Source organism: Henckelia pumila, chromosome 2 (genome assembly GCF_033568475.1).
Source record: "Henckelia pumila isolate YLH828 chromosome 2, ASM3356847v2, whole genome shotgun sequence".
NCBI classification, from domain to species: domain Eukaryota; kingdom Viridiplantae; phylum Streptophyta; class Magnoliopsida; order Lamiales; family Gesneriaceae; genus Henckelia; species Henckelia pumila.
In genome coordinates, this window is record NC_133121.1 from 10,132,038 (window position 1) to 10,158,265 (window position 26,228).

The 26,228-nt window shown below is 36.3% G+C and overlaps 4 protein-coding genes across 6 annotated transcripts; 2 read left to right on the plus strand and 2 right to left on the minus strand.

The window, feature by feature from the left end:
• Window positions 1-375: 375 nt before the first annotated feature.
• LOC140881876 (ubiquitin-conjugating enzyme E2 5-like) lies at window positions 376-3,818 on the minus strand. 2 transcript variants are annotated; one of them, XM_073287514.1, is made up of 7 exons: window positions 3,594-3,818; window positions 2,521-2,604; window positions 2,280-2,359; window positions 1,940-2,054; window positions 1,714-1,766; window positions 1,049-1,177; window positions 376-677 (listed from the first exon to the last, which is right to left on the minus strand). In XM_073287514.1, the coding sequence occupies exons 2-7, from the start codon at window positions 2,562-2,564 to the stop codon at window positions 532-534; spliced, it is 567 nt and encodes a 188-aa protein (XP_073143615.1). In that variant the 5' UTR covers window positions 2,565-2,604; window positions 3,594-3,818; the 3' UTR covers window positions 376-531. The 2 variants fall into 2 exon arrangements, with proteins under 2 accessions (XP_073143615.1, XP_073143614.1); XM_073287513.1 differs by having other exon boundaries at window positions 2,521-2,588; window positions 3,594-3,817.
• Window positions 3,819-6,108: 2,290 nt separating this feature from the next.
• Window positions 6,109-13,957, plus strand: LOC140880321 (DNA repair protein UVH3). 2 transcript variants are annotated; one of them, XM_073284661.1, is made up of 16 exons: window positions 6,109-6,315; window positions 6,395-6,645; window positions 6,775-6,932; window positions 7,013-7,148; window positions 7,326-7,403; window positions 7,488-7,541; window positions 7,807-7,991; window positions 8,215-9,883; window positions 10,416-10,610; window positions 10,827-10,912; window positions 11,061-11,313; window positions 11,418-11,554; window positions 11,817-11,901; window positions 12,232-12,804; window positions 12,885-13,566; window positions 13,821-13,957. In XM_073284661.1, the coding sequence occupies exons 1-15, from the start codon at window positions 6,228-6,230 to the stop codon at window positions 13,512-13,514; spliced, it is 4,578 nt and encodes a 1,525-aa protein (XP_073140762.1). In that variant the 5' UTR covers window positions 6,109-6,227; the 3' UTR covers window positions 13,515-13,566; window positions 13,821-13,957. The 2 variants fall into 2 exon arrangements, with proteins under 2 accessions (XP_073140762.1, XP_073140763.1); XM_073284662.1 differs by having other exon boundaries at window positions 6,218-6,352; window positions 6,427-6,645.
• A 2,335-nt stretch (window positions 13,958-16,292) lies between these two features.
• On the plus strand, window positions 16,293-18,468 carry LOC140884188 (uncharacterized). The gene is made up of 2 exons (XM_073290855.1): window positions 16,293-16,579; window positions 17,566-18,468. Exon 2 carries the CDS (start codon window positions 17,571-17,573, stop codon window positions 18,117-18,119), a length of 549 nt encoding a protein of 182 aa, XP_073146956.1. The 5' UTR covers window positions 16,293-16,579; window positions 17,566-17,570; the 3' UTR covers window positions 18,120-18,468.
• Window positions 18,469-18,790: 322 nt separating this feature from the next.
• Window positions 18,791-25,538, minus strand: LOC140878412 (CRM-domain containing factor CFM2, chloroplastic). The gene is made up of 13 exons (XM_073282014.1): window positions 24,755-25,538; window positions 23,750-24,278; window positions 23,287-23,417; window positions 22,851-23,162; window positions 22,614-22,770; window positions 22,222-22,514; window positions 21,670-21,729; window positions 21,521-21,577; window positions 21,324-21,428; window positions 20,198-20,440; window positions 19,874-20,084; window positions 19,558-19,688; window positions 18,791-19,477 (listed from the first exon to the last, which is right to left on the minus strand). Exons 1-13 carry the CDS (start codon window positions 25,448-25,450, stop codon window positions 19,211-19,213), a joined length of 3,192 nt encoding a protein of 1,063 aa, XP_073138115.1. The 5' UTR covers window positions 25,451-25,538; the 3' UTR covers window positions 18,791-19,210.
• Between the last annotated feature and the right edge of the window lie 690 nt (window positions 25,539-26,228).

Genomic DNA, 26,228 nt, shown 5'->3' on the forward strand with positions numbered 1-26,228 from the left:
TTGGTTTTTATATACTAAATTTTAATTTTCAACTATTTTGATCCTGACATAAAATTAAAAATATTGATATATCAAAAGTGTCAAATCTACAATTGAACCAAAATAAATAAAAATTAAAAATCAATTTACAACACCAAACTTTGTAAAGTTAATATACCAAATCCAAAAAATAAATTAGTTAATAAAAAAACATTTTCCCAAAAAAACACGAACATATGATTATACAGGGGCACTGTGTTAAAATAAATAATAAATAAATGAAAAAAAAATACAAGAGCTATTAAGTACATGTTTATTTTAGATAAATACTTGCTATACATAAAAAGCCTGCCTCCCGGAAGACTGAGTTAAAATAATGTCCATCAAACAAACAGATACAAGAGGATGACATGGTTATGAATTAGTCTGAATGTAAAACCATTTTCTTCATCTGCTTTACCAACACATACAACAAGAATTTTCCATCATTACAAAAATAAACATAAAAATAACACATAACATATTTTAAAAAATGGATCCCTTGCGGTTTGCCTAAGGATCCACACGTCCTGCGATTTGATCATCGTCGCTATCAGTCCGGCCATCACTGAACGCCTCGTCCTCGCTTACTTCCTCGTCGCTCTCTTCCGTTAAAGTGTTTACGATGTGTTCTTTCTTCGCATAACGCTCACAGTATTCTGCACATGCACATATAATCTTGGTCGGATTTTTTTTTTTTTTAAAAAAAAAATTGTAACATTTTTCTACGTCTTCATTTAGTCACGACCTTTAATCTCATGCAAAAACTGCAATGCTTGAATAATACAGCATATATAAGCATAATCCTAAAGGTTCAACACAAGTTAGAAAATTTAGGAGGTTGTGTCCTTGCATATCAAAATATCAGTCGAACAAATATGAAATAGCTAAGATTTTCACCAGTCCTCTATGCATACACAGAGAAAAATGTAAAGGTGGGACTGCAACTAACCAACTACATTATTATTTTCTCGTGTTAGTGCGATTTGAAACTACGAATTCATAAGAGAAGAAGAATAAATTGAATCACCTTTCACTTTTTGATCATATTGCACCTTATCTTTCATCATGAGAGATGCCGCATCCCCATTCAGAGGATCAGATGGGTTCGGATAGAGCAAAAGCTGTGGAAGGAAGACCTCAAACACATTCAACAGATCTGCACAAAAAATTATAGGATTCGTGAGAGACCAGTTGCTAGAGCCTAGAAATTCAATTTAAATTTATATTTTTCATATAGTTTAAATTTAAAATTATAAACCAAAAGCCAGTCCTATATCAAAAAACGGTTACCTGCCCGTGTGGATGTCCCCATATAGGGATCGAATACGTATAAAAAATGATACCATACGATTAAGCATGGGTCGGATAGCAAAAATAACGCAGATGCGGATATCCTCATTTAATGGAAGGAATATAATTCGAAAAATATACTATCAAACTATGTTGGATACAATAGCGAAAATAGCACATGGATTGAACTTTTACCTAATGGCATTCATGAATCATGAATCACGATAGGGTCTATAATGGATAAATCATGATATCTATGAAGTGTCTATTTCTTAAAGGATCGCGAGACATGATAAATCCAAACTCATGAGTAGACTATGCCATATTTTATATTACGAATCACATATGTAGCATAAAGATACATAAAAAGTGACCCCTTTTTTCTGGGAACTCTCAACTTACCAAACATTGGGCTCCATGACTGGTTAATGACATCCAAGCACACAGAACCGGACCTATTACAGAAAAAACTGGATTTCATCAGCACCATAAACTATGCAACACCTGAAACAACTGAAAGCTATTGTAAACCAAGTATAGGGATGTACAGGAAACATCAGGATACTAAACAAACCTCCATATCTTTATTTTCCAATACCTACCATACGAAAAGGAAAAATAGACTTACAGCTCATCGACATTTGGGTGGAAAATTTTGTTGAGAAACCCAATGGAAGGAGACTTGTAAGGATAAGCATCAGGAAGTTCAACACGAACTTTCCAAACTCCGCCTTCATAAGGACCTGCAATAATGTAGCAAGAATATCACATTCATTTGTGGCACTACCATGTCATAAGCCCACGGGCAAAGTCCAAACTCAAAGATTTTATCCTATAAGGTGACAGTCCTCAGAAAATTCAGAAATCATTCCATAACCCCAAGGAACTGATGTGGGCTCGTTACAGCTCACATCATGAGGGTAAGTGGTAACCATATAATGGAACCTATAAAGCCATGGTGACATTACTTTCTTTTGGACCGTGAAATTCCACATTGAACTCATTGATTCCATCATTAATCGGTTCCACACTGTAGTCACTCATCATTCTACAGCCAGAAAAGCAAACAAATGATAAAAGTATTAAAAGAATGGTTATGATACTCAGAAAATAACATGAAAGAGTAAAATATTATTTAAATAAGATTCATATATAATTAAAATGAAGTGGTTGACATATATTAGAGAACAACATCGACGGAGCCCTTACAATTTCATGACATCCATATCTCGCCTTTTGCTCGGAGATGACATTTTGTAGAATTACCCGTTCCCAGCCTGTAGAGGAACGCGACTAAACAAAATCATATGTTTATTTCGAAACATAGAAAAAAAATACTAAATAGTGGAACCAAGATCACAAGGGTATCCGTCAGAAGAAAAAAAAGAGAAAGATCACGAGATTACAACTACCTGACATAAAAATATTCATATCGTATGCTTAATAAATCTGTCATTTCATGAACTGAAATGGAAATAAATAATCCCCCTGTTGTGGTAAAGACCATGATGGACAAGCCATGTTCTTAGATTTCATTTAAGTAATAGCATAGGCCATTTGCATATAATCAAAGGAATAACAGGGGAACTTCACAAGAAAATGACTTGTTTTTACTACAATTTCTCTTTTTAAAACTACATTTCATAAATGATGCTGATACCACTCTTAAACTATGTAAGTTTTTGTGTATCGTTTCTGGGTTCGCACTATTTCAAACTCTTCTGGTTGTCTGATCTTATAAACTATTCTGCTAACCATGAATGGTTGAAAACACATCAGAGTACTAGGATGAAGCATGAAATATTCATCATTCTGACTTCAAAAACTAATTTTTAAGCGTTAAATAATATTCAAGACCAAATCAGGAAATACCTCGCTTAAAATCAATAGCCCCTATTCCCTAATGTAAGTTCAACTGATACCCCAATGTCAACCATTTTGTTTTCGCTTCATTTTCCCTCTCTTGGTACATGAAAACTAAAACAAAATCCCCATAAACAAACTGTGGGACACGTGCAATCATCAACCAAGGTAAACACATATTCAAGCACCAACCAAGAATCCAACCTCCAATGCATAGAGAAAACATATCCAATCCAGAAAATAACAAACATCCACCAATCAGCATATAAATCAAGAATCAGCAACAAAAATCACAACAACCCACATCAGAACAAACCAAAACCACTCACTTGAAAACCTAAAAACGAAAACCCAGATCATTTCTTTCCAAGAAAACAGCTTTAAAAAAAAACCAAGATTAACATCATCTATCAACTTACCCCCAAAACGATCCAATCTCGATCACTAGATCAATAACCCACCAGACTATAAACAGATATAATTTTCCGTTCAGCGGGAGGTGTACGTATCGAGGATAATAATGAAGATAAAGAAACTATAGCGGCGAGGAAAGTGAAACAATTTTAGATGTAGAAACGTAGATGGGTAATAGAGCCACAGTCCAGCCGATTTTTTTTTTATCGTTTGAGTTTGTCTCGATTATAATCGAGTCGATTTCGAGCTCCCAAACTTCTTATGAATATTTAAATTTATCTAGTTTATAACCGTGTCGAATTCGAGCTAAAGAATATAGTTATGAGTTACCAATTTATTCGAGATTTTATTGTATTTAGATTTAGATTAACTTAATAAATATAATCATGACTCATGATTTTAAATATTCGTCGAATTCATTAAATTAATAATTAAATTTTTTGTTTAGAAAAAAATATAATATTCTTATTAAAATTCTTGTAATTTATTTTTAATAAATAAATAAAATCAATTTTTACATATTCGTCGTGAGTAAAAATGTAAAACATATAAATCGAATATAAAAATTATCATTTTTCATCGAGCTGACTCACCCTGACTCACGAGTTTGTTTACAAGCTAATAAACTGAATATTATACAGTTTAATCTTAGTTTGTCTATTTCAATGAGCGCAAACGAATTCTTATCGAATCGAATTTCGAATAATTTTTCAAGATGTTTGATTAGTTTACTATTTAATCAAATTTCAAAATCATCATTTTTCATCGAGTTGGCTCACACTGACTCACGAGTTTGTTTACGAGCTAATGAACTGAAAATTATATAGTTTAATCTTAGTTTGTTTATTTTAATGAGCACAAACGAATTCTTATCGAATCGAATTTCAAATAACTTTTCAAGAGGTTTGATTAGTTTACTATTTAATCAAATATCAAAATCATCATTTTTCATCGAGCTGGCTCATACTGACTCACGATTTTGTTTACGAGTAAATGAACTGAAAATTATAAAGTTTAATATTAATTGTCTATTTTAATGAGCTCAAACGAATTTTTATCGAATCGAATTTCGAATATCTTTTCACGAAGTTTGATTAGTTTATAATTCGTTATGAAATGTTAGGGCAAGTTCTCGTGATCAGGGGCGGCCCTTACCCAGGACGGGCAGGGCACACGCCCAGGGCCCCACCCAAATATTTTAAAAAAAATATTATATATATATATATATATATATTTAAATAATTATTATATATAATGAGATCCAAATAATTATTTTATATTATAAATATAAATAATGAAAGCAAACATAAAACTTTCAACGTCGTATGAATTGAATTGTCAATATTTGAGAAAATATTGTGTAAATCTTGAATCTGTTTTGAAAAAGAATGAAAAGTCTGATATTGATGCTAATATGATCTACTTTTAGAATTACAAATGTTCAATATATTCTATCTCTGAAAGCATATGAAACAAATAAATCTTGAATAATCATTAAAATTTTGAGTTTGCATTGAAAATGTAAGTTTTTCTTATGATCGTGGTTGCATATCAAATTTTATTAATTATTCATGTGACTATAGCATCAGCTGAAAGTAGATTTTTCAAGTTGAAATTATTAAAATTTTAATTGAGAGCACAGTGAATTAAGATAGTTTCAAAGAGATTTTGGTTTCAGGTTTGCACGTGGCTTTGCTTCAACGTCACACATCAAACAGTGGCTAAATGTGGGAAAAAGACAAGGCCTCGTCACCTCCACGATTTTCTCACGATCGCATGATTTACCTCAGTTTTCGCAGGGTAATTTTTATCGGTTAATTATAATTCAGTCCCCAAATCTAAACAAAAATTAATGATTAGTCTTTGTCAGAAAAAAATTTTGTTTAAACTACCTGGGCCCACATGTTTTTTTTCGGATAAAATTCAGTACAAAACATGAAAAATATGGTACAAATACATGATATTTGAGTATCAAATATGTTAGATCTAATATAAATATATGATTTTCGAGTACTAAAAAATATTGATATTAATAATACATTTATCTTATTTGGATGAAAATCGATACAAAACATTGTAAATATGGTATACATATGTGATTTTTGAGTACCCAATGTGTTAGATCTGGTACAAATATATGATTTTTGAGTACTCAAACACATGTTGCAAGTTCACGTTAATAAAGATGTTTAGATTTACTCAAAATTGTATTTTTTGTACTCGATCTTGAACAATTAGTGCTCAAATATCTTGTATTTGTACCATATTTTCAATGTTTTGTACTTAATTTTATCCGAGTAAAATAATGTGGGCCCAGGGAGTGCAAACAAATTTTTTCTGATAAAGGACTGATTCTTAATTTGCTTTTGGATTTAGGGACTGAAAACCAATTCACCCAATTTTCATTCATTTAGTGACATGGTAATAAAATCAAATATTTGGACCGTATATTGGGCTTGGTTTGATTGTTTTGGAATTTGGATTCGGCCCATTTCAAGATTGATGTGTCCAGCTACAAGCGGCTCCATTCAACTGTTTCGTGTCTCCACATTGGCGGCAAGAACTCACCAGACAACCCCGCCACAACGCAGTTACCAATTCTTCAGCGCCATTGAGTGAAGTGAAGCGGAGCTAAGGGAATGGGAGTCCACGGCCTCTGGGAATTGCTGGCTCCGGTCGGCCGCCGCGTCTCCGTAGAAACCCTCACCGGAAAGAAACTCGCCATCGGTATGGAAAATCCCTAACCTGAATGGCTCTATTGTAGGTATTCCCATTGTTATCTCTTACTCCTTTGTGTGTGTTTTAGATGCGAGCATATGGATGATACAATTTTTGAAGGCGATGCGAGACGAGAAGGGAGAGATGGTTCGGAATGCTCACATTTTGGGATTTTTCCGTCGGATATGCAAGCTACTCTACCTCCGCACGAAGCCAGTTTTTGTGTTTGATGGTGGCACCCCAGCTCTCAAGCGCCGTACAGTCATAGCACGACGCCGCCAGCGTGAGAATGCCCAGGCTAAGATCAGAAAGACGGCGGAGAAATTGCTGCTTAATCACGTGAGTGCTCTAAATAGCTGCTCTTTGGGCAACTTGCATTTGTAGGCAAATAATAATAACGAATAAAAATTCGATTTTTAACCGGAATCTCGAATTCTTCCATGTGATTTTCTTCATGGCTCTTCATAGGTCAAGGCAATGAGGCTGAAAGAACTGGCAGCTGATCTTGAAAATCAGAGACAGCAGAATGATGTCAAAGGAAAGAAGGCCATCGTTGATGAACCAAACACACGGAAAGGAAATGACGAGGCGCCCAAAAGTTGGAGTCGGGAAGAGCTGGATGAAATGTGAAATTCTTATATGGATTTTTACTTGATTGTTGTTTTAGAGTTGATTATGTTCTGACTTCTGTCGTGTATTGATTAAGGTTGGCAGCCTCTCTTGCTGCGGAAGAAAATGATGGTTTTACTGCTGATGGACTCAGATCAGATGCAGCTAGGAGTCCGGGTGACAAAGTTTTCGAAGACGAAGAAGATGATGACGAAGATGAAGAGATGATACTGGTAAAGTTATATTTTGTAATTCCACCCTCTCTACTAGGCCTGCAAAGCATTCGTGTGCATAAAGAGAAGAGGGGGTGGGGGGTGGGGCATAGTAACAGACTGAGGGTAATTTTACATTATATGTAAGGGTGTTTTTCGTCGTGTTTCTATCTAACTGTCTTCCCGTATTTCCTGCAGCCGGAAATGCATGGTAAAGTCGACCCTGCCGTACTGGCGGCTTTACCTCCATCTATGCAACTTGATCTCCTTGTTCAGGTAAAATATCTTTGTTTTCCAAGTTAATGTTCTTGTTGGAGCTGTTTGCGGCCCTTATCTGAACTGTTTATTTCCTATTTGTAGATGAGAGAGAGACTGATGGCCGAAAACAGACAAAAGTATCAGAAGGTGAAAAAGGTATGGTAACAGAGATTGATATGGATGAAATCCTACATTTAGGAATTCTTTTGTTCCTTTTCCATGTATGTACATTTTCTTTAGCAAGACAATGTCCACTAGCGGTAGAATTGGCATCGATGTAATCATAGAGCGGCCCATGATAGTGTTTTTTTGTGGTTTAATTTTGGTTTTGTATTATTGACGCATTGTGAGGCCAAAATGTCCTTATTAGAGAGCGTTGTTTATTTGTCCACTGTTGATAATCAGGTATTATCTTGTTTAGGTTCCCGCGAGGTTTTCAGAACTCCAAATACAGGCATATCTCAAAACTGTGGCTTTTCGGCGTGAGATCGATGGGGTGCAAAAATCTGCTGTGGGAAGGGGGATAGGTGGCGTGCAAACTTCAAGGATCGCCTCCGAGGCCAATAGAGAGTTTATTTTCTCATCGTCATTTACTGGAGACAAACAGTTAGTAAACATTTGAATGTTTCTTAGATTGATGGACTTCTATTCTTTTTATGAAAATTTATCATTTCTGATATAATCTGTTCTTTATTGTTTCTTGCATTGATGGACATTTTTTCTTGTTGATGCATTTTTTTTCGTTTATCGTGGAGTCTAGTTGATTTCCCCCTGATGCATCCTGTCTTGTATGGCTGTCTGATTGAATATTCTGCTTTAATTCGATCAGAGTTCTTACCTCTGCTGGACAAGAGAGTAGTGGCAGTGAACAAAATCAAAACTTGCCTGTGAATTCTTTTAAGAGAGCTGTCAGAGAAGTCAGGTCTATCGCTAGATCTGATGCACTGAATGGACTGACTGAGGATCAAACTGGGAATGCATTGAATCATGATGTCAACACCTATTTGGACGAGAGAGGTCGTCTTCGAGTCAGTAGAGTAAGAGCAATGGGAATTCGCATGACTCGAGATCTGCAAAGGAATTTAGATCTGATGAAGGAGATTGAGCAAGAGAAAACAAATGCAAATCTGGAGAAGCTTAATGGAACTACTACAGCTAAAACATTGGATGATGTCCTGAGTAATGCACTTGAGAGAATCCAGCATCATGAAGTTGAGAATCAGAACAATGATGGAACGAATAATAAAGATAACGAAAAAGAAGATACTTCTGAAAAAATTGGTACCATGGAGATTTCTTTTGAAGACACTGGTCGTATTCATGGCCATGATGATGATGATATATTTGCTAGTCTTGTCGCAGGCCACCCATCTGTTGTTGATTTGACCCCAGATTATTCTGCCTCGTTGAAACAGTCCTTGGATTCTGATTCTGATTCAGATTTTGAGTGGGAGGAAGGAGTCATTGAAGACAAAAGAAATATTGTTCCCAGTCACTTTCAAGCTGAAACTAAGTTATCCTTCATGGAAGTGGGCACCAGTAATGACGTCGATGTTGAGTGGGAGGAAGGAGTTCAAGGTATTCAAGTGAACTCATCGTCTTTTTCAGATGAGATCCCCCGAACTGTTAGAAAAGGGGCTTTGGTAGAGGAAGCAGAGTTTCAGGAAGCAATTAGGAGAAGTCTTGAGGATCTGATAGATAATAGAGCTTCGAATAATCCACGTGAAGATCAAGAACAAGGAAGGTCTGAGAAAATGGTTGATGGGGACACTACTTGGAGACCTGTTCATGAAGCGAAAGGACCTCAGGTTGAACGCACAGCAAGGGATACGGTCCAACCAATTGAATCTACCCAGCCATATGATATTGCGGAGACAAATCCTAACGACAGCAGTCAAAATCAAAAGCTTTTGAATCAAGACGTGGATTACAGTGAAGCTTTGTCTGGAGAATTAGTTGTGGCGCCAGACGCTCTGCTTGAAGAAAAGGATTTGTGCAGGACTAAAAAGCAGATAATTGATACTTGTAGTATGGGTGGTGATGAAGATGGGATGAACAAACCAGTGGATACTAGTGATGGAGAGCTTGCACATAATAGAGATAGTTCCTTGTTGAGTTATTCCTTCAACGATTCTAATCCTGAAAATCTGCATGATCCTGATCTTATTGATGCTCAACATGGCATGTCTCATGCGGCGATGGATGAGCCCTTCTGCAGAACTGAACAATCGACAAGGATTTCTGCTAGTGATTCTGTGACTGAGGAAGATTGTACAAAAGAGTTGGCTAAGGAAAATATATTTGTTGGCTTATCAATTGAAAATGACATACATGGGAGGAACCCTTCCTCTATAGTCGTTGAACATGAAGTCAAGGAGATTGATCTGCAGGAGGAAATGATATTTCTCCATAAAGAGCGTGAAGAACTTGGAATTGAACAACGGAAACTTGAGAGAAATGCTGAATCCGTGAGCAGCGAAATGTTTGCCGAATGCCAGGTTTTTTCCCCAAACTAAAGATGAAGTTGATAATGGAATTTAGACAACTTCCTGATAAGATAACATGACAATTGTTGCATTCAGGAGTAAAATTTGGTGGGGTTGTGCTCTACTGGGTGTGTTACATCCGGTGGAGCACAACCCTTGGATCAGTGGGCCACACATAACTCGCCTGGTGGAGCACAACCCTTGGATCGTGGCCCCACATGAAAACATCATGTGGGGTCGACATTGATCCAAAGGGTGTTCTGCACCTGGAGTAAATCTCCAGGTGCAGCATAGTGTCACCCAGCAAAATTAGCTATACTTAAGAAATCAATGTAAATACCTTAAAACTTAAATGTTTCTTTTAGGCCATGAATGAACTTCAGTTGCCATCTCAAGGACTGGCGATTGGGTACTTTGAAGCTTTGAAAATTGTCTATATTCCCATTCTTTAAAGCATTTACATCGTTGTTAGTTAGCACTTTGCTGTGATGTCATGAACAGTGGGAACTTATGACTTGACTAACCAGATGTTTGTATATTTTAGGAGTTGCTTCAAATGTTTGGCTTACCATATATTATAGCGCCAATGGAAGCTGAAGCTCAATGCGCATACATGGAATGTCTTAACCTTGTCGATGGGGTGGTTACTGATGACTCTGATGCATTCTTGTTTGGAGCACGGAGCGTGTACAAGAACATCTTTGATGATCGCAAATACGTAGAGACATATCTTTTGAAGGTTGTTTTTCCCCTCAAAATGGCAATTATACTGTGAACCAGCTGTTTACTTATAATAATCTGGCTTGACCTGATGATGATTATGCAGTTGTTTAAGATTCTATGTTTATTATGTACTATACAGAATATTCATGCCATCGAGATCTTACCCTTTTATTGAGAAATATAAACTTTTTACTTTAGTGGTTGATCTTGGTGGTGTTCTATTATTTTTCAGGACATCGAGAATGAGCTTGGACTAAATAGAGAAAAATTAATCAATATGGCCCTCCTTCTCGGGAGTGATTACACTGAAGGTGTCAGGTAATCTCCGTCATCCTAGTCTGCAGTGCGTGCCCTTCTTGGTAGATGCACTCTTTAGCATCCTATGATTGATTCAAGAACCTTTGTTGTTCAAAATGAACTATGTCAAATTGTGTGTGTTTCTTATTCATCTCTCAAAATGTCACAGCGGCATTGGCATTGTCAATGCCATGGAAGTCGTAAATGCATTTCCTGAGAAAACTGGCCTTCATGAATTTCGGGAGTGGATTGAGTCACCTGATCCTACCATTCTCGGAAATTTTGATGGACAAGGAGGGAAACCAAAAGGCAAAGGGTCAAAAGATCAAGATATATTAAAGAGTTCTTCAAGTAGTAATGCTGAAGAGATGTCTTGTGATCAAAACATCAAAATGATGACGCACATTTTCATGGATAAGCATGTAACACTTTTTTTTAATCACATTTATCCTTTCAAATGCTACTGTGATGTTGATTCTTCTCGCTTTTATTTGCATATTCAAATTCATGAACTTTTGATGTACAGAGAAATGTCAGCAAAAACTGGCACATTCCTTCTTCTTTTCCTAGTGATGCCGTGATTTCAGCATATACTTCTCCACAAGTGGATAAGTCCAACGAACTGTTTTCATGGGGAAAGCCGGATCTGTTTGCTCTTCGCAAGTTAGTTTATTCCCTCATTTGCCTGTGGTGTTTCCCCTTGAGTGCTTGGAATTGTTGACTTGATATTCCATTTGACTTTATGCATGCTTGTCTTTGTTCTGGTCCATGCTTTAGGAGTTGTGCTCCTACTATATCATGTACTTCTCTCGTTCGTTGTATAATGCAATAGTAACCTCAATATGAAAAGATAACTATGTTGTTTGCTATGTTTCTCTAATTAACAGAATACGTAATAGATACCTGACTAGCTGTTCACGTGCAGATTGTGTTGGGAGAAGTTTGGGTGGGGCAGTTCAAAAGCGGATGACTTGCTGCTACCAGTTTTGAAGGAGTACAACAAGCATGAGGTTGGTGCCTGGTCACTAAATTTGTAATTTAGTAAGTTTTCGTGATGTTGTTGGCATGATCTGACACATCTATTTTTGTTTCAACCTTAAGAATCTTTGATAGCTTTAAGTTTTTGGGCGACGAAAGTAAGATGCTTAGGTGTCTCGAGATCATATCGAAGGCATTACATCTTTTGAGAGCATTCATTCAAGATGATGTGTTGCTTTAAGATGAGATCAGGGCTGAGGGTCGTTGATTTTGCCTGTCACATGTTAATATTATGGAGATTGTTGGGGAAGAAGAGAGCTTAAGCTGACATAGTTTTTGTTTGTCTTGTTTACTCTGTGTAGACACAGTTGCGATTGGAAGCATTTTATACATTCAATGAAAGATTTGCAAAGATTCGAAGTAAGAGGATAAAGAAAGCTGTTAAAGGAATCACAGGAAATAAATCTTCAGAGCTGATGGATGAGGAAATGCCACAACAATCGAGAGTTGGTAAGAAAAGAAAAGCTAAGTCCAGTGGATTGGAGGATGATACATCAGGAACCGGATCGAAAGAACCAGAGCATACTGGCGCTGCTAATCAAATCAGCACCAAAAAAGAAACAAATGTTGGGGTTTCAAAAAGAGGGAGAAAAAAGGACAATGCTTCAAAGTTGGATGGAAGTACTTTAGAACAATCTACAAGTATAAACCAGAGCCTTAACATGAAGGGAAAATCAGGTGCAGGAGGAAGACAGAAAGCACGAGGCAGACAGAGAGAAATTGGGGGAGGTTCAAGAAAAAGGAATTCCCGTTTCGAAGATGCTGAAACAAGCTATGATGATGATGATGATGACAATGGTGGTGGTGTTGGATGTAGAGAAAAAGAGGGAGGATTGCAATTTAATGGATCCGAAGAATCACATCAAGTACGGAGGGTAAGTTTATCTCTTTCTTTGTTTTTACGTGATTTTGTTACTTTTGATTTTTAGTAATATGTTTTCTATGTATCTTTCAGTCCGGACGTCTTCATAAGGTTGTGAATTATTGTATTCCTGATGAATTCGATGACCGTGACAAGGAAAGTGAAGTTGACAAAGACACAACCACCAAGGATTCAGCAATGGAACCACCCGTTTCTGATGGGAAGGATGCACATGTGGATGGGGTTGAAGACCCTGGAATTGGAGGTGAACTCTTTGTAGATGAGACTAAACAAGAAACTATGACTGATAAGAGGGACATTACTCAAGATGATGATTATTCCGGCAAAGACCAATCAACAAGGGAATATCTTCAATTCGGAGGTGGATTTTGCTCAGACGGGGAAGATGGAGGCATTGAGTTTGGTGGGCGTGCAGCAAGCTCTATCTCTGAAAAATCAAACATGATTACTGATTTTGATTCTGAAGAGGAAGAAAATCCAGAAACTGGTTCTTGGAATTTAAATTCAAACCGAAGAGCAAATCTGAGAAGAACTGATGTATCTGATTCACAGATTATGAATGATAATGTTGACGATGATTCCAATCCATCGAGTACTGTGTTGATGAATTCTTTGCAGGATGCTGGGAACGACCGTGAAAGTCGCTCTATGAGATTTCTAAGAGCAATGCCGAATTTGAGAAGGAAAAAGAAGACAACTTGAGGATATTCTCTTTCTTGAGTAGGTGATGGGAAACCTCCTGTCTTTTTTGTAGGTAAATTACAATATGGATTTTGCCATATTTCAGAAATTCTGGTAGATTTAACGCTATGCGCTGCATTTTTACCATGTGTAGAATTATAAAATGGCATTTATATATTAAATTATTTTAGAGCTTAATTTAACTTAGTGTTTGAGATTGCTTCTAAAAAGTGCCTGAAGGAAAAGCTCATAAGGACTGTTTGGAAGCAATCCCAAACACTACATAAGAACATATACTGATCAGCTGTGACATTGTTTGGTTTGCAGAATGTGGATGGATAGTTTTTAAATCCAATGTCGTCCCCCGTATGTCTCAATTGATGAGAGGCCCACATCAAACATTGGCCACTCATTTGACATTATTACTATTCAAAAAAGAGAACAAATCCTTCAATGTCCATGTGATAATTCATGTTACAACTACGGAATGAGTGGTGGTATGAATAATATTGCATATTTGTCCTTGTCTCTGTAACAAAGAAAGCCCTACTACATTAGATGACAGCTGCAAAGAAATCCTCGATCTTGTGTGGCCTGGGTTCAAGGAAACTGAAGAGATACACGTATATGGAAGAGCGTCTCTGCAAGGTAATTCCCGGTACACATCTTTGTTCGCGCACATGTTTCAAATCCATGTGGTGTTAATCCAATCAGTTATTGTCAATGGAATTTAGCTCTGAGAAAGAAGATGTGTTTGTTGATGTGATGATTCATATGATATGAATACCCTTTATTCTCCTTTTCACGATTTTACTATTTTGAATCCATATTCTATTTGAAATGGTCATCATATTGGAAACTCGGCATTGCATGTTTATCGGTTTTTAATTTGTTTAAATATTATGTTCATCACTAAGGAACGTTGTCTATTTTCTGGTTCTGTGCATCGACGCGGGGCTCGGCTCATTATTGCTCTATGTCCTTGTTTCTTTTGCCAGGTACTCGATAGACTTGACACACAACAGCTTCTCAACATGACAATATCCCATGATCTTCAATACACTGGGCAGTTTTTTTATACTGGTGATTGGCTGGTTGCCAGGTTCCCACTTGTACACAAGTGTGTGTGTATATTTGGAATCAATGCTGATCAATGAATTGTGAACTCCATGAAGTCGCTGGATGCAGCAGGTGTATCTCAGCTGCAATACTTGGATCCTTACCGTATAGCAGCATGTTGCGATGTTTCAGAGCAGGAATCGAAGGAAAACATCACTTCGTCAAATACAACTGTGATGTCTTTCTGGTTTTGAACAAACCGCTATCTGCGAAGAACATGAAAATCTCGTGTTCGTGATGACGGGAGGAGTAGGGCAATATGTGCCGAGTTACCAGCTTGAACATGCGCTTTACCTTCTGCACATCATTGTTAGCTGGGCAACTTCCTCCCAAGTCAAGAATTAGATAGAACATCAAGGAAAATCCAAAGAGTCTTGAAACTTAACATGTTATCAGTTAAGGAACTTAATAAACTATACTGAAAACATCTATTATCATAATTCATGGATATAAAGCTAAAGATTTCAAATTTATAAATTGGTTTGTTGGAGTAATTTCAGTTGACAATGAATCTCTAAGTTTAATTGATTATTTTTCGAGTTATTTTTTTTTAGATAAAGAGTTATTGTTGAGCTTGTTTGCACTGGTTAATGATAACAGGAGACGATGGGAGCTACATTAGCAAACGGGGTGGATTGGTTAAAAGTGAAATTTATTTAAAAAATTATATAAGAAATATAATATTTAATATGTGTGTAACATCTATACAATCCTCGTAAATTAATATAAAAAAATTTTAAATTAATAAAAACAAATTTTTTTTTGAAATCGTCTCATAAGTTAATTTTATAAAAATATTCAAAAATATTCGATGTAATTCGACTTATGAAAAAGTTACTTTTACATTTAAAATATTATTTTTACCATAAAAAGTTTTAATTTTTTGTTGTAAATATAAAACGAGTGAACCAATCTCAATCCGTTTAACTTTCAACGGAAGACCAATTCTCTGTTAAAAAAAATACCTAGGACAGAATTGGCAAAGTTTATTTCAAACGAGATAGAACTATTTAAATAAACTTCAAGTTTATCTATGATGATGTATCATTTTCTTTTAATTTAAACAAATTTTGCTTCTTTGTTTTCAAGCTAACTTTTTAAATTGATAGTTTTATTTTACATTAATTTAAAAGAACAAGAATTGTTTTTTTTTAAAAAACACAAAAAAGGTTATTAAAAATTAAATTTGTCTGAAGTTGTACTTTTTCGATAAAATATTAATTTTAGTTATGTAAGTTGACCTATTTTGTGTTTTAGTCCTATAACTTTTTAAAGGTTAGTTTTAGTCTAATAACTTGAATTTTTTTTGGTCATTTTTCCATTTGAAGTCACTAAATTAATTGAATATTACTTATCTGGTATCGTTATTTTTCACAAGATTTTTGTGATTAGAATTAATCTTATATTATATATATATTAAAATATACCTAATAAAAATAAAACAAAAAAAAAAGTTTTTTCTTCACAAATATTGAGCGTCGTTTTTTCTTTATATTTGCATAATAAATTTTAATTTGTGTAAGATATGTTTATTTCTTACAAGACGAACCATATAAAAGAGAATTGATGTCAAAAAATAATATTATATTGATTTAATGACATTCGACCGAAAAAAAAAACCAAAACCTAAAAAAAAAAAATTTACTTGCTCAAACAGATCACATATAACCAACTCACCGCACTGAAATTGCATTGCAGTTTTCCTGTTTTTCCTTCAAACCTGAACTGAGAACTTGTTTTCGATTCTTGGACTCTTCACTTTCATCTTCGCCTTTCGGATTTGGAAATTCATCGCGAGTTGGTTTTTCAACGCCCACTCCACCATAATTCCTCAACCCCTTTTTTCTCAGGACATTGATACTAATTTTGCTTTCGGCGTTCCCCATTTGGCGACTCTTCGCTTCTCAACTTCCCAAGTTTGCTCCTTACACAGATCCGGGTGTCTCAGCTTTCTCGAATTAGATTGGGTTTGTGCCAAATTTGCTCTTATCGCATTTGTTGATTTTTGCGTAAAGTTTTGTGATTTTCTGTATTCGACTGCCACAAGGATAAGCTTTAATTTCAGTTTGCTTTCTGCTATTTATGATGTTATTGGGAAACCCTTTTCGATTAATCTTTGAATTCAGTTCGTATTGAGTTCAGTATTTTGGGAAAAAAATGGTTGCTTAAGGTTCGTGCGACTTCTTTTCTTTGTTCACTGTCCACAACTATTGTTCTCACAATCTTTGGATCTTAATTACTGTTTTTGGGGTCATCTTTGAATTTCTTACTTTTGGCATAATTCTTTGATCTCTTTGAGCATGTTTGGATTTGGTAGATATTTTTTAAAAAAAATGCTTTTTTAAGCTATAATCTTTTGCTTTTGAAAAAGCTTTAATTTTGTTTAAGCACTTATTTTGCCATTTAAACACCTTATTAACTAAAAAAGCAGCTTTTTTAGCCTGGCTTTTGATACCAAACGGAACTTTTGTTCTGTCACTCGTAGTCTCCAAGTTCAATATGTACATGCTGATTTTGCTTTTACTGTGTCAAATTTAGTTATTTACAGTTTTGATTTGACATTCGTGTATTATATTCTGTATTTTGGTAAATATTTGTTGTCAAAGGTTGATGATTGATTTTCCTTAACTTGTTTGTTGTCTAAATCTTTTGGCCTTCTAATCATTAGATGATTTCATAATTGTCTATCTTTGGCTATTATACTCTTTATCCTTTTAGATTTTCTGTTTCTTTTCCTATGTCTTTGCGTCTATTTGCAACTGGACATGCATTTTTTGGGCTCTTATTTTGAGTTTTAATTCAGCTTCATGCTTTGAGTTCTGGATTTTTGGAGAATTTTACTGTTCAAGGATTGTGGGGTTTCTTCACATTGTTGTCTGATTTTATCGGTTATGTAATTTGTAGATGCTGATTTCATGTTATTTAATTATTTGATCTCGAATTTTTTTTCTAGTGACAATGCCGCAAGGATACGCGATCGAGCTTTACTTCGACCCAGCCCTGGAAAACCAAGTCCTGAAGGCCTGGAATGTACTTGCTCATCGCCAAATCAGCACACAGCTGATCAAGATTGAATCCAGACCTCATATTACGTTGTTTGTTGGTCCTTTAACTGACATCCCTAAACTGGAGCATGTTATTAGAAATTTTGCTTCTAAACAAGAACCATTATATTTGTCCTTCTCTTCAATTGGAAGCCTCCCAAATCCCAACAATGTTCTGTTTCTTAGCCCAACCCCATCTATGTCTCTCCTTCAATTTCGTTCCCAGCTATGTGATGCCATGAAGAAAGAAGGGATCCAAACAGGGGAGAACGACTCTCCCAATATGTGGATTCCTTACTGTGCAGTGGCTGAAGAGGTGCCAAAGAATCGTATTGCAGAGGCATTCACAGTTTTGCGTGACTTGAAGCTGCCAGTTGGAGGCTACGCAACTGATATTTCACTGGTAGAGTCCTCTCCTGTTCGCGAGCTCTTCTCTTTCCCCCTTGGTGACACATCGGAGTAGTGAAATTAGAGGCATGTTCATGAGCTATCTTGAGTAATCTTCTTGTTCTTTTTCCAATCATTTTAGCGTCTCCATGCTTTTATTCCTACAGTAGAAAATACATAATTTTGGTCCTTTGTCGAGTCCATGATATAGCTAACATGTGGATAGAGAATTTTGAGGTCGCTCGATGAAATCCACGAGGGTTGAAAATTCCAAGTGTTCAAAGTAGTTGTAATGTTGAATTTGTAGGTTGTTAATGTTTACATTTCTTCTACAGTTCTTATGTCACAGCTGATTGATGTAAATTTCACAATGCTGTCACCTCTTTGGTGATGATAGTGGTGGAATTTGTGTGCATCTATTCCATATGTGAAGCGAGAAGATCTCCTAAAAAATTGTTTTGGCCAATTATGTTATTCTACATTTCATCAAGTAAAAATTCGCGATTATAATATTATCTCGATATTATGATATAAATCAAAGTATAATTATAAAAAGTTGATTAAATCTTAAAAAATTTTAAAAAGTAAAAGATTGTATAAACATACAACGTGGGAGAGACGAGTTCTTCGTTAATTGTACGCCAGGTATGTTGTTTTTCTTGGAGACAGAATAAAAGGTTTCATTTGATCTAATAGAAGCAAGTGATACAAGGAGTTAACACCACTTGGCAATTGCTCCAAACTATCAAGAGTAGCACATAGAATAAGGAAAATTCCGAAATCCACAAAGTAATTTTGGCTTTTGATCCCCTAAACTGTCAAAATGTACGCATAGCAAATATTTGTTCATATCATACAGAGCAAGAGGCCATTGACAAAGCCTTGTACACATACTTGGACACCAATCCTTCAAGATAATGTAATCTTTACGTGATACAAGAATGGTCTATACAGTCTCCTGGATCAATGAACATGTCCGTATTTTCCTTGAATTCCATTTGAATTTAAGGTTCTATACCTCCGGTTAGATTTCATGGGCAGAAAGTGTGACTTGTGGTTCAACCATTGCGTTGCCACTAAGAAGAAATCAGTGGCAACATAAGCCGGGAATTTGACTCTGTCAACCATTTTATACCTTCAATTCAACTCCATGGCCCTGAATGATAACTAACTGGCAGCACCATCCATTAGCCGCTTCCCCCCGTCATCTGTCGCCTCTGAAGCTAACTTCAATCCACACTCCATCCTGATTGCTGACATGAGCTCAGGAGATACAAGTCGTCCTCGTCCCTTTCGCTCAGCATCCACTCCATAAATTTTCGAGTCGACTTTGGTGTTTTCACCATTTTGGATAGGTTCCTCTTCTGATCCTCGACGCTTATAAAGTATGACTTTGCTAGGTTCTTGTGACACAAGAACAGATCCCGTTGCTTGCTGAGAGAATAAGACGGATATGAAAATTGTTGATTCTATGATGGTTAATCAAGAGGTGGAAAAGTTTCCCAATTACAGACCTCTAAACTGTGAATCACCTCCCGTATTGATGTCCCATTGGCTCTACCTTTGATACTAACTATGGCAAGAGAATGTTTCTTGAAATGTGCGTTGATTGTTTTAGCGATTCCAGACATGATATTTCGTTTCCCTAGTAAATGATAAATCATAAATTAGCTCAAATAGGTAACATAAAACTTAAAAGGCAGATTATATGCACTGGATTCAAACCCACTGAGCTCTGGCATACAGGAGTCCAAAAGATGTTGAGCCACATTATAGGCGGTAAACAGTATAAAAATAAAACGGTTCAAATAGTGTAAAACATTAGATTACCTACGGCCAGCACAGGTCGGTTTTTCATTCTGAGGGCCTGCTTTCTTAGAATAAGCCTCTCTTTGTTAGAAAGTTGTGTAGCCCTGTAAAATGCCGACTCATTTTGTGTAGCTTTCCCAGCTGTGTGTTCTAAATTAGCCTTTGAATGGTCCGTTTTAAAGTTGCGAAAGTGAGGCTGAATTAAAGTGGTGGCTGAAGTATTAAACTGATCCTGTGACCAAATAAAAAAAAAAGGCATCAATCATTGTTGAGTAAAGTTTTCGCATCCAAAGTGAAAAATGCATGCACATAAAACACACCACCCAAACTTTTTCTTGACTTTACCTTCCGACGAAGTGAAAAATCAAGGTGTCGCTCAGCAATATTCAAAGAATTTTGAGGATCTTTAGGCACTGATATAGGTTGAGGCTCTTCCATTGGCATGTCATACAAATCTTTGCCATCAATGTCTGAATGTAAACTCTCTCTTGTTAAGCCCAGTCGGCCAACACTCACAGAACCCTTTGAACTAGGCACAAAGTCCTCTCGTTCCACAGAATTTGTATCAGTTTCTTGGTTTTCCCTGATCTTCAACCACGAAGGGAAAACGAGAGTGAGATGCAATTTAGTTTTGTGAAGGTACTTACTTACATTTTCAAATAGAAGTAATGAATCATTGTTCCGGCAGCATAAAACAGAAAACAGAGGAAAAATATGAAATAGTCAATCGAGTTTCATTAACACACGTCTCACAAACAAGATTGATAGATCACAGCTATTGTTAATCCCAAGGTTTGAAGCTATCAGCCTCAGTTACATGCGCACCCACGAACCCAGGAGTGAGAGAAGGGGTTCATCATATGCATGGTGTAAATAAAGGTGCATTCAAGAGCATGAGGGATCCGGAGTCTAAGAACAAGGTGCAAGGAGAGGCACGCAATATTGAAGCGGGTTTATAATGGTAAAATTTGAAAAACTATAAACACGTGGCGAAAAAAAATGTCACATCACATCTAATATATGCTTTACAAACTATTTGTAGAACAATAAAAAAAAATTTACAGTCGTATAAGCAGATACGAATTATTACACAAGGCATTTTACATTCATAATCTTTACATGTGAGGAATGGCTAGGACAAGAACTCCATGAAATCGTAAAGCTTTACCGTGTCTCAAGCAGATGTGTATAGTACGTCAAATTAATTTGAAGTTCCACCCACAAAATGAAAGGAGAAACGTATGTTAGGTAACATCAATTAATGTTCGAGGTGAGGATTTAAGATTATGTCTCACAAAGCAAAACCCAAGTACAGAAGAACTAATTTGATGATTGCAAAGTGACTTTTTCAGGTGCAATTTAAGAACTGTGAAGGGGTAAATACATGAGACTAATCATTAGCCCAAAATCTGTTTAACAAGATGAACCATAGATGATAATAGAGCCAGAGTCATAAAATGCTCATTGATACCTCCTCGGCAAGATCTTCAAAATGAGACTGATCTTCACTGTCAAGATCTTTATCAAATGATTTCTCTTTGTTCACATAAATCTCACCAAACTCCGGCTCCTTGACCTGGATGACAACACAAGCTCAAAGTAGTTTAGATGATCAAATTTTCAACTCACAATAAAATAAAAATAGGAGGATCTACTATCAAATGTGACTAAGCCAAGTTTTAAATCTTTGGCCAACAGCAGATCTTTGGTATCTTTATCTTTAGCCTAACACAAAGAGTGTAGCCAAAATCACTGAAACACCTAATTTATAAGCTTAATGACTGGAAATGAATAATGTTGGAACAAAACATACCTACCATTTTAAGCTTCAATTCGTCAACGTTCTTGGTGAGCTCCAAAACATGAAGTTTCAAGGACTGCATTCATGAAAACATATGCAAGACCATGTGGCCACTAATCAGCTGCTTGAAATGACAGAAAAAGTAAGGGAAAACTGAATACAGAAAACAAAAGGAACAAAAAATTCAATCCAAGTACATGAGGCAAGAATGTATTTCAATTTCCCAAAATACAAATTTTCATCCAAGGTAATAAAAAAAGGCACAATTGTTCCATATAGTTTTATTAGGCAGCTGATAAGTGATAACCTCCCAAACAGTACAACGAATCAAAAAGACTTGCAACTAATTTACTGCTCTACAAACCCCATAATAGGAAGTTAGATAGGTCATCAATTCATAAGATATAAGCACTACCCAACCCTGAGTCCTGAATCATATGATATAAATCTTAAGTATGCTTCACTACTTGAATTGCATTTCGAAAACAAAAACTAAAGGATATGGAATGTAAAAGTAGACAGCCGTATTCATAAATACAAAAGCAAAATCCTTGTCCACTAACTACACCTGACGACGCTGAGCCTCTTTTGAACGTTTCAATGCTTCTCTTTTACTTAGAAGTGTTTGTGGCCTTAAAGAAGCTGGGCGTTTATAGTTCTTCCCACGGTAAATGATGATTGCATAACCTTTACTGACTTGCTCAACTGCTACCAGTATGCCACCACTTTCAGCTTCTAAAGTTTGTGCTGCTTGATGTACTTCTTCAATGCTCCTCCTGCCTATAAGTATCTTTACCAATTCCCGATATTTCCAATGAAGATGCATGTTCTCAACTGTTCCATCAAAAACTCCTCGACGGCCTGTGAGTGGGAAGAGAAAAATTCACTTTATCCTCGATGCCTCTTCATTTAAGATTGAATCAGGCTTTCATCCACGAACTAGTTTCTTACTATACTTACCCATTAGTAGGAACGGTCTCATTCTAAGCGCCATTCTCCTCAACATATACCTTTCTTCTTCAGTTATACCCTCCTTATCCGCTTCCGGTCGTTGAGAAATTTCTTCCTTTTCCAAGTCTTCTAAAAGCTTTTCAGCCCTTGCTTTTTTGGCTAATGCCTACAGTAATAACATTAACATCAGGAATGTGTGGAACAATTGAGGAAAATTTTAAATTAGGGTTTTTCATCAAGACCTACAATGTTCAACTTTGCACTAGTTCTCTCAATCGCTGCCTCTGAGAATATTAGCTTCCTTGGTTCAGAGAGGACATGAGATTTCTGGTCTTTTTGTTCATTAAGTTCAACTTCAGGAGAATATTCGTTGATCCCATTTGCATATTCCTTTGTATTAATTATTACGTTGTTATCTGTCCTGGGTTGTGAAATGGCCAACATGCGTCGCCTTCGCCTTTCTATTGCTGAAGAGACTGCAACCGGTAAAAAATCCTTTCCTCGGTAGAGAGAAATAAATTCTCTATCCCTTGACAGCAGTATCCCTCCAGTAAGCTCCTGCAAGAGTTCACTTTCAGGTTAATAGAGGTCTTAGAAACTGAACCAAAAGGTTGAAGATTCAAGACAGGCCAACTAATGAGAGTTTTAGTAACCATCACAGAACAGAATTCAAATAACAAACCTTTAGCTCTTCAGCCATCAGTTCACTATTTGTGTTTTGGACGCCTCTCTTGACAGCAATTTTTGCAATTTCACATTTCTCCCAGAGCTTAACAATGGAAGCAGCCAATCCTTGAAGTTTCCTATTCCTGCCTGCAGAAAGAACTAAGTGAAGAACTCGCAGGTACCAGATAGAAGAGAAAAATTATCACATTCTTGAATCTCCAAGACAAAATATTTTCACTCTAATGTACTTATTCCAATAAATTTAAAGAGCATCATATTTCACGTCACCTGCTATGATCCATAGATAATGCAGTACACGTGTGATCAACTCATTTCACAATCCAGTCAATCCAATGTAGAATACACTAATACAACCCCACTAATACAAAGCAAAATGACATACAAACACTACAACAAGTAATGGGTTGTTTCATTGTTTAGCAGCAATTGATCTCAGTCCGGAGAAAAATATATCCAACCTAATGCAAAATGACAAGGTAAAGGCAGACCAAGTCTGCGTAATGTAGTCATCTCATCGTTTGTAAGTTTCGGTTTCACTCCATATGGAAGTAGACGGAATGGCCTCCTGTATCCAGGAACTATTGCCGGCAAAAGATCAGCATCTACAGGTAGAGGATCATAGCCCCACCAATCAGTAAACCGCGGACCAAGCCCTTCAAGAAGCTTGTCAGCTTCTTCTACAAGAAGTGCCTCGCCAGGAAGCTGGAAGCGAACTCTATTTGGCAAACCCACTCCTTGAATGACTGGTGCACAGGATACGCGGGTCCAAGAATTATGTACAGGAGATTCCATAGCCTTGTTGCCTTGCGAAGACATCCCTATTTCACCATTTAGTCCTTCATCGGTGATTATATCAGGAGACAATTCAGAATAAGAGTCATCTGACGAAGTATTGTCAGTAAAGAAGTAAGGATACTTGTATTCAGCTCCTCTATACAGTATTATGTTACTCCCAGATCTCCAAATAACTAAACCTCCAGTTTTTCTCTGAAAACACATTACCAATTAATTTGGTGAGAGTAGAAAAGTATTGCACAAAATTTGCCACATTAGGCACAGGCTAGGCAGTAGGCAAGCACTGACAGTAATAGGAAACTATTCATCTCGCATTAAACTCTATGACTCGAATATCCTTCAGATATCATGAGCAACAAAAATCTCCATTTATTGATCGAATCTCCCTGTTTGACCATTATAATGAATAATGATAAAACAAAATATATGAAATAAAATGTTCATCTCTCAAATCTCATATCATTTTCTAACTCTTTTCTTCAATCACTACTTACCAAACATTGTAACTGCATTGAAACAGTGAAACTTAATAACCAGTTCGAGTAAAGAGTTTCAACTACAAATTACTAAATTTATGCGCTGAACAATTCATCAAAGTCCCTTTTTTTATAATGTAAACAAATAATGTATCGTTTATTCAGATCCTTAACATTATAAACGCTGATTACCTCTAACAAATCATGTGTCCTCTTCATGTTCAACCTGCATATATCCTCACATGCGATCCTCACAACCTCGTACCTCCTCCATCGTTCATGAATCCCATTCACAATCCCCTCAGTTATCCCGGCTTTCCCAACTTTCAACTTCTTCTTCAACCCAATCCCAAGACTCGTCAGTCTCTTTATCTCATTCACCGGCAAAGTTAGCTCCGCTAGCGTTGGAGCTCTCTCCTTCTTTTGGTTCCTCAACCTCTCCTCCTCCTTCTCCTTCAAAGCTCCACGCCTTAACTCGTGAAACCTCTGCATAGCATCACCCGACCCGGGTTCGGGCACTGGGTTCTCGGGCGTGCTCCAACTCGGGTCGAGCGTGTGCCCCACCCGATTCTTTGGCAAATGCGATCGTAATGGGACAAATATCTCACCAGGGGAAAGAGAAACAGCGCGAGAATCTTGGGTTTCTTCTGGGTTTTCCTTGTCAATTCCTTCTTCCACGTAGCCAAGGCTGCGGAGCTTCTCTGCGATGCGCTGAATGGCAGATTTCGGAAATGTTTGGGTGTCCTCAGCGAGGGCGGCGTACACTCCAACCGAAGTTCGCTGTTGGCTGGAAGAAAGCGGTAATTTCGAACACCGGAATACTGAAATCGCAGAAGAGGGGAAGTATAGGGGAACATTTCGATTGCAATTGCAATATGAAATCATCATATTTACGATCAAAATTGAGGAAACTGAGGTTCAGACTTCATCTGTGAAGAAGAAGAGATGCCATTGATATTACCCAGCTTCGCTTATGCAGTGCAGCTGCCGTATCTTTGTACAAGCTTATATTCAGATAAATATAGATTAATAAAAAAATAAAAAATTAAATTATTAGATATTTTAATATCACAATTAATAGAAAAATAATAATATTGTTGAAAATATATTATTATTATATAATTTTGAATGTTGAAAATTGAGTTGTAAAATTTGGAAAATTAATGTGTGATGATGTAGATGATGATGTTTTAATTTTTGGACTAATTTCCAAATAAGATCTATAAATAGATCTCTCCATTTGTGTAGAAAATCACAATTAAATTGAGAGTAAAAAATTTGTTAAAATAAGAGTTTGATATATTTTGAGTTTTGGAGTTTTTACTTTTTACCATATTATTTTACTTTTTCACAACACGTTATCAGCACGATCGCTCGAAGGTTCTGTATAATTTCCAAAGCTCTCAAATACAAGGAAAAGACAAAAAATATTCAACAAGTAAGAATATTTATTTTTACTGTTTATATATTTTTATTGTGTATATATTAATATATAATTTCATGTTATTATATAAAAGGATGTCTATGACTCCGACCTTATAATAACGTGATATGATATATATTTTTGATGTGTATATATTAATATATAATTTCATGTTTTTATATAAAAGGATGTCTATGACACCGACTTTATAATAACGTGATATGATATATATTTTGTATTTAT

Bases quoted from the DNA above. Each gene is read 5' to 3' on its own strand.
- LOC140880321 (XM_073284661.1), top strand. From the start codon at position 6,228: ATGGGAGTCCACGGCCTCTGGGAATTGCTGGCTCCGGTCGGCCGCCGC. The intron at 7,542-7,806 runs GTATGGTAACAG...TATCTTGTTTAG, and splicing joins AGTATCAGAAGGTGAAAAAG to GTTCCCGCGAGGTTTTCAGA. The intron at 10,913-11,060 runs GTAATCTCCGTC...AAAATGTCACAG, and splicing joins GATTACACTGAAGGTGTCAG to CGGCATTGGCATTGTCAATG.
- LOC140878412 (XM_073282014.1), bottom strand. From the start codon at position 25,450: ATGATGATTTCATATTGCAATTGCAATCGAAATGTTCCCCTATACTTC. The intron at 23,418-23,749 runs GTTGGATATATT...TTCTTTCTGCAG, and splicing joins ACCTTGTCATTTTGCATTAG to GCAGGAATAGGAAACTTCAA. The intron at 21,730-22,221 runs GTGTAGTTAGTG...TCATGAATGCAG, and splicing joins AAGAGGCTCAGCGTCGTCAG to TCCTTGAAACTTCATGTTTT.
- LOC140881876 (XM_073287514.1), bottom strand. From the start codon at position 2,564: ATGTCATCTCCGAGCAAAAGGCGAGATATGGATGTCATGAAATT. The intron at 2,055-2,279 runs GTAATGTCACCA...ACATTATTGCAG, and splicing joins ATTTCACGGTCCAAAAGAAA to GTCCTTATGAAGGCGGAGTT. The intron at 1,767-1,939 runs GTAAGTCTATTT...TTTCTGTAATAG, and splicing joins CACCCAAATGTCGATGAGCT to GTCCGGTTCTGTGTGCTTGG.
- LOC140884188 (XM_073290855.1), top strand. From the start codon at position 17,571: ATGCCGCAAGGATACGCGATCGAGCTTTACTTCGACCCAGCCCTGGAA.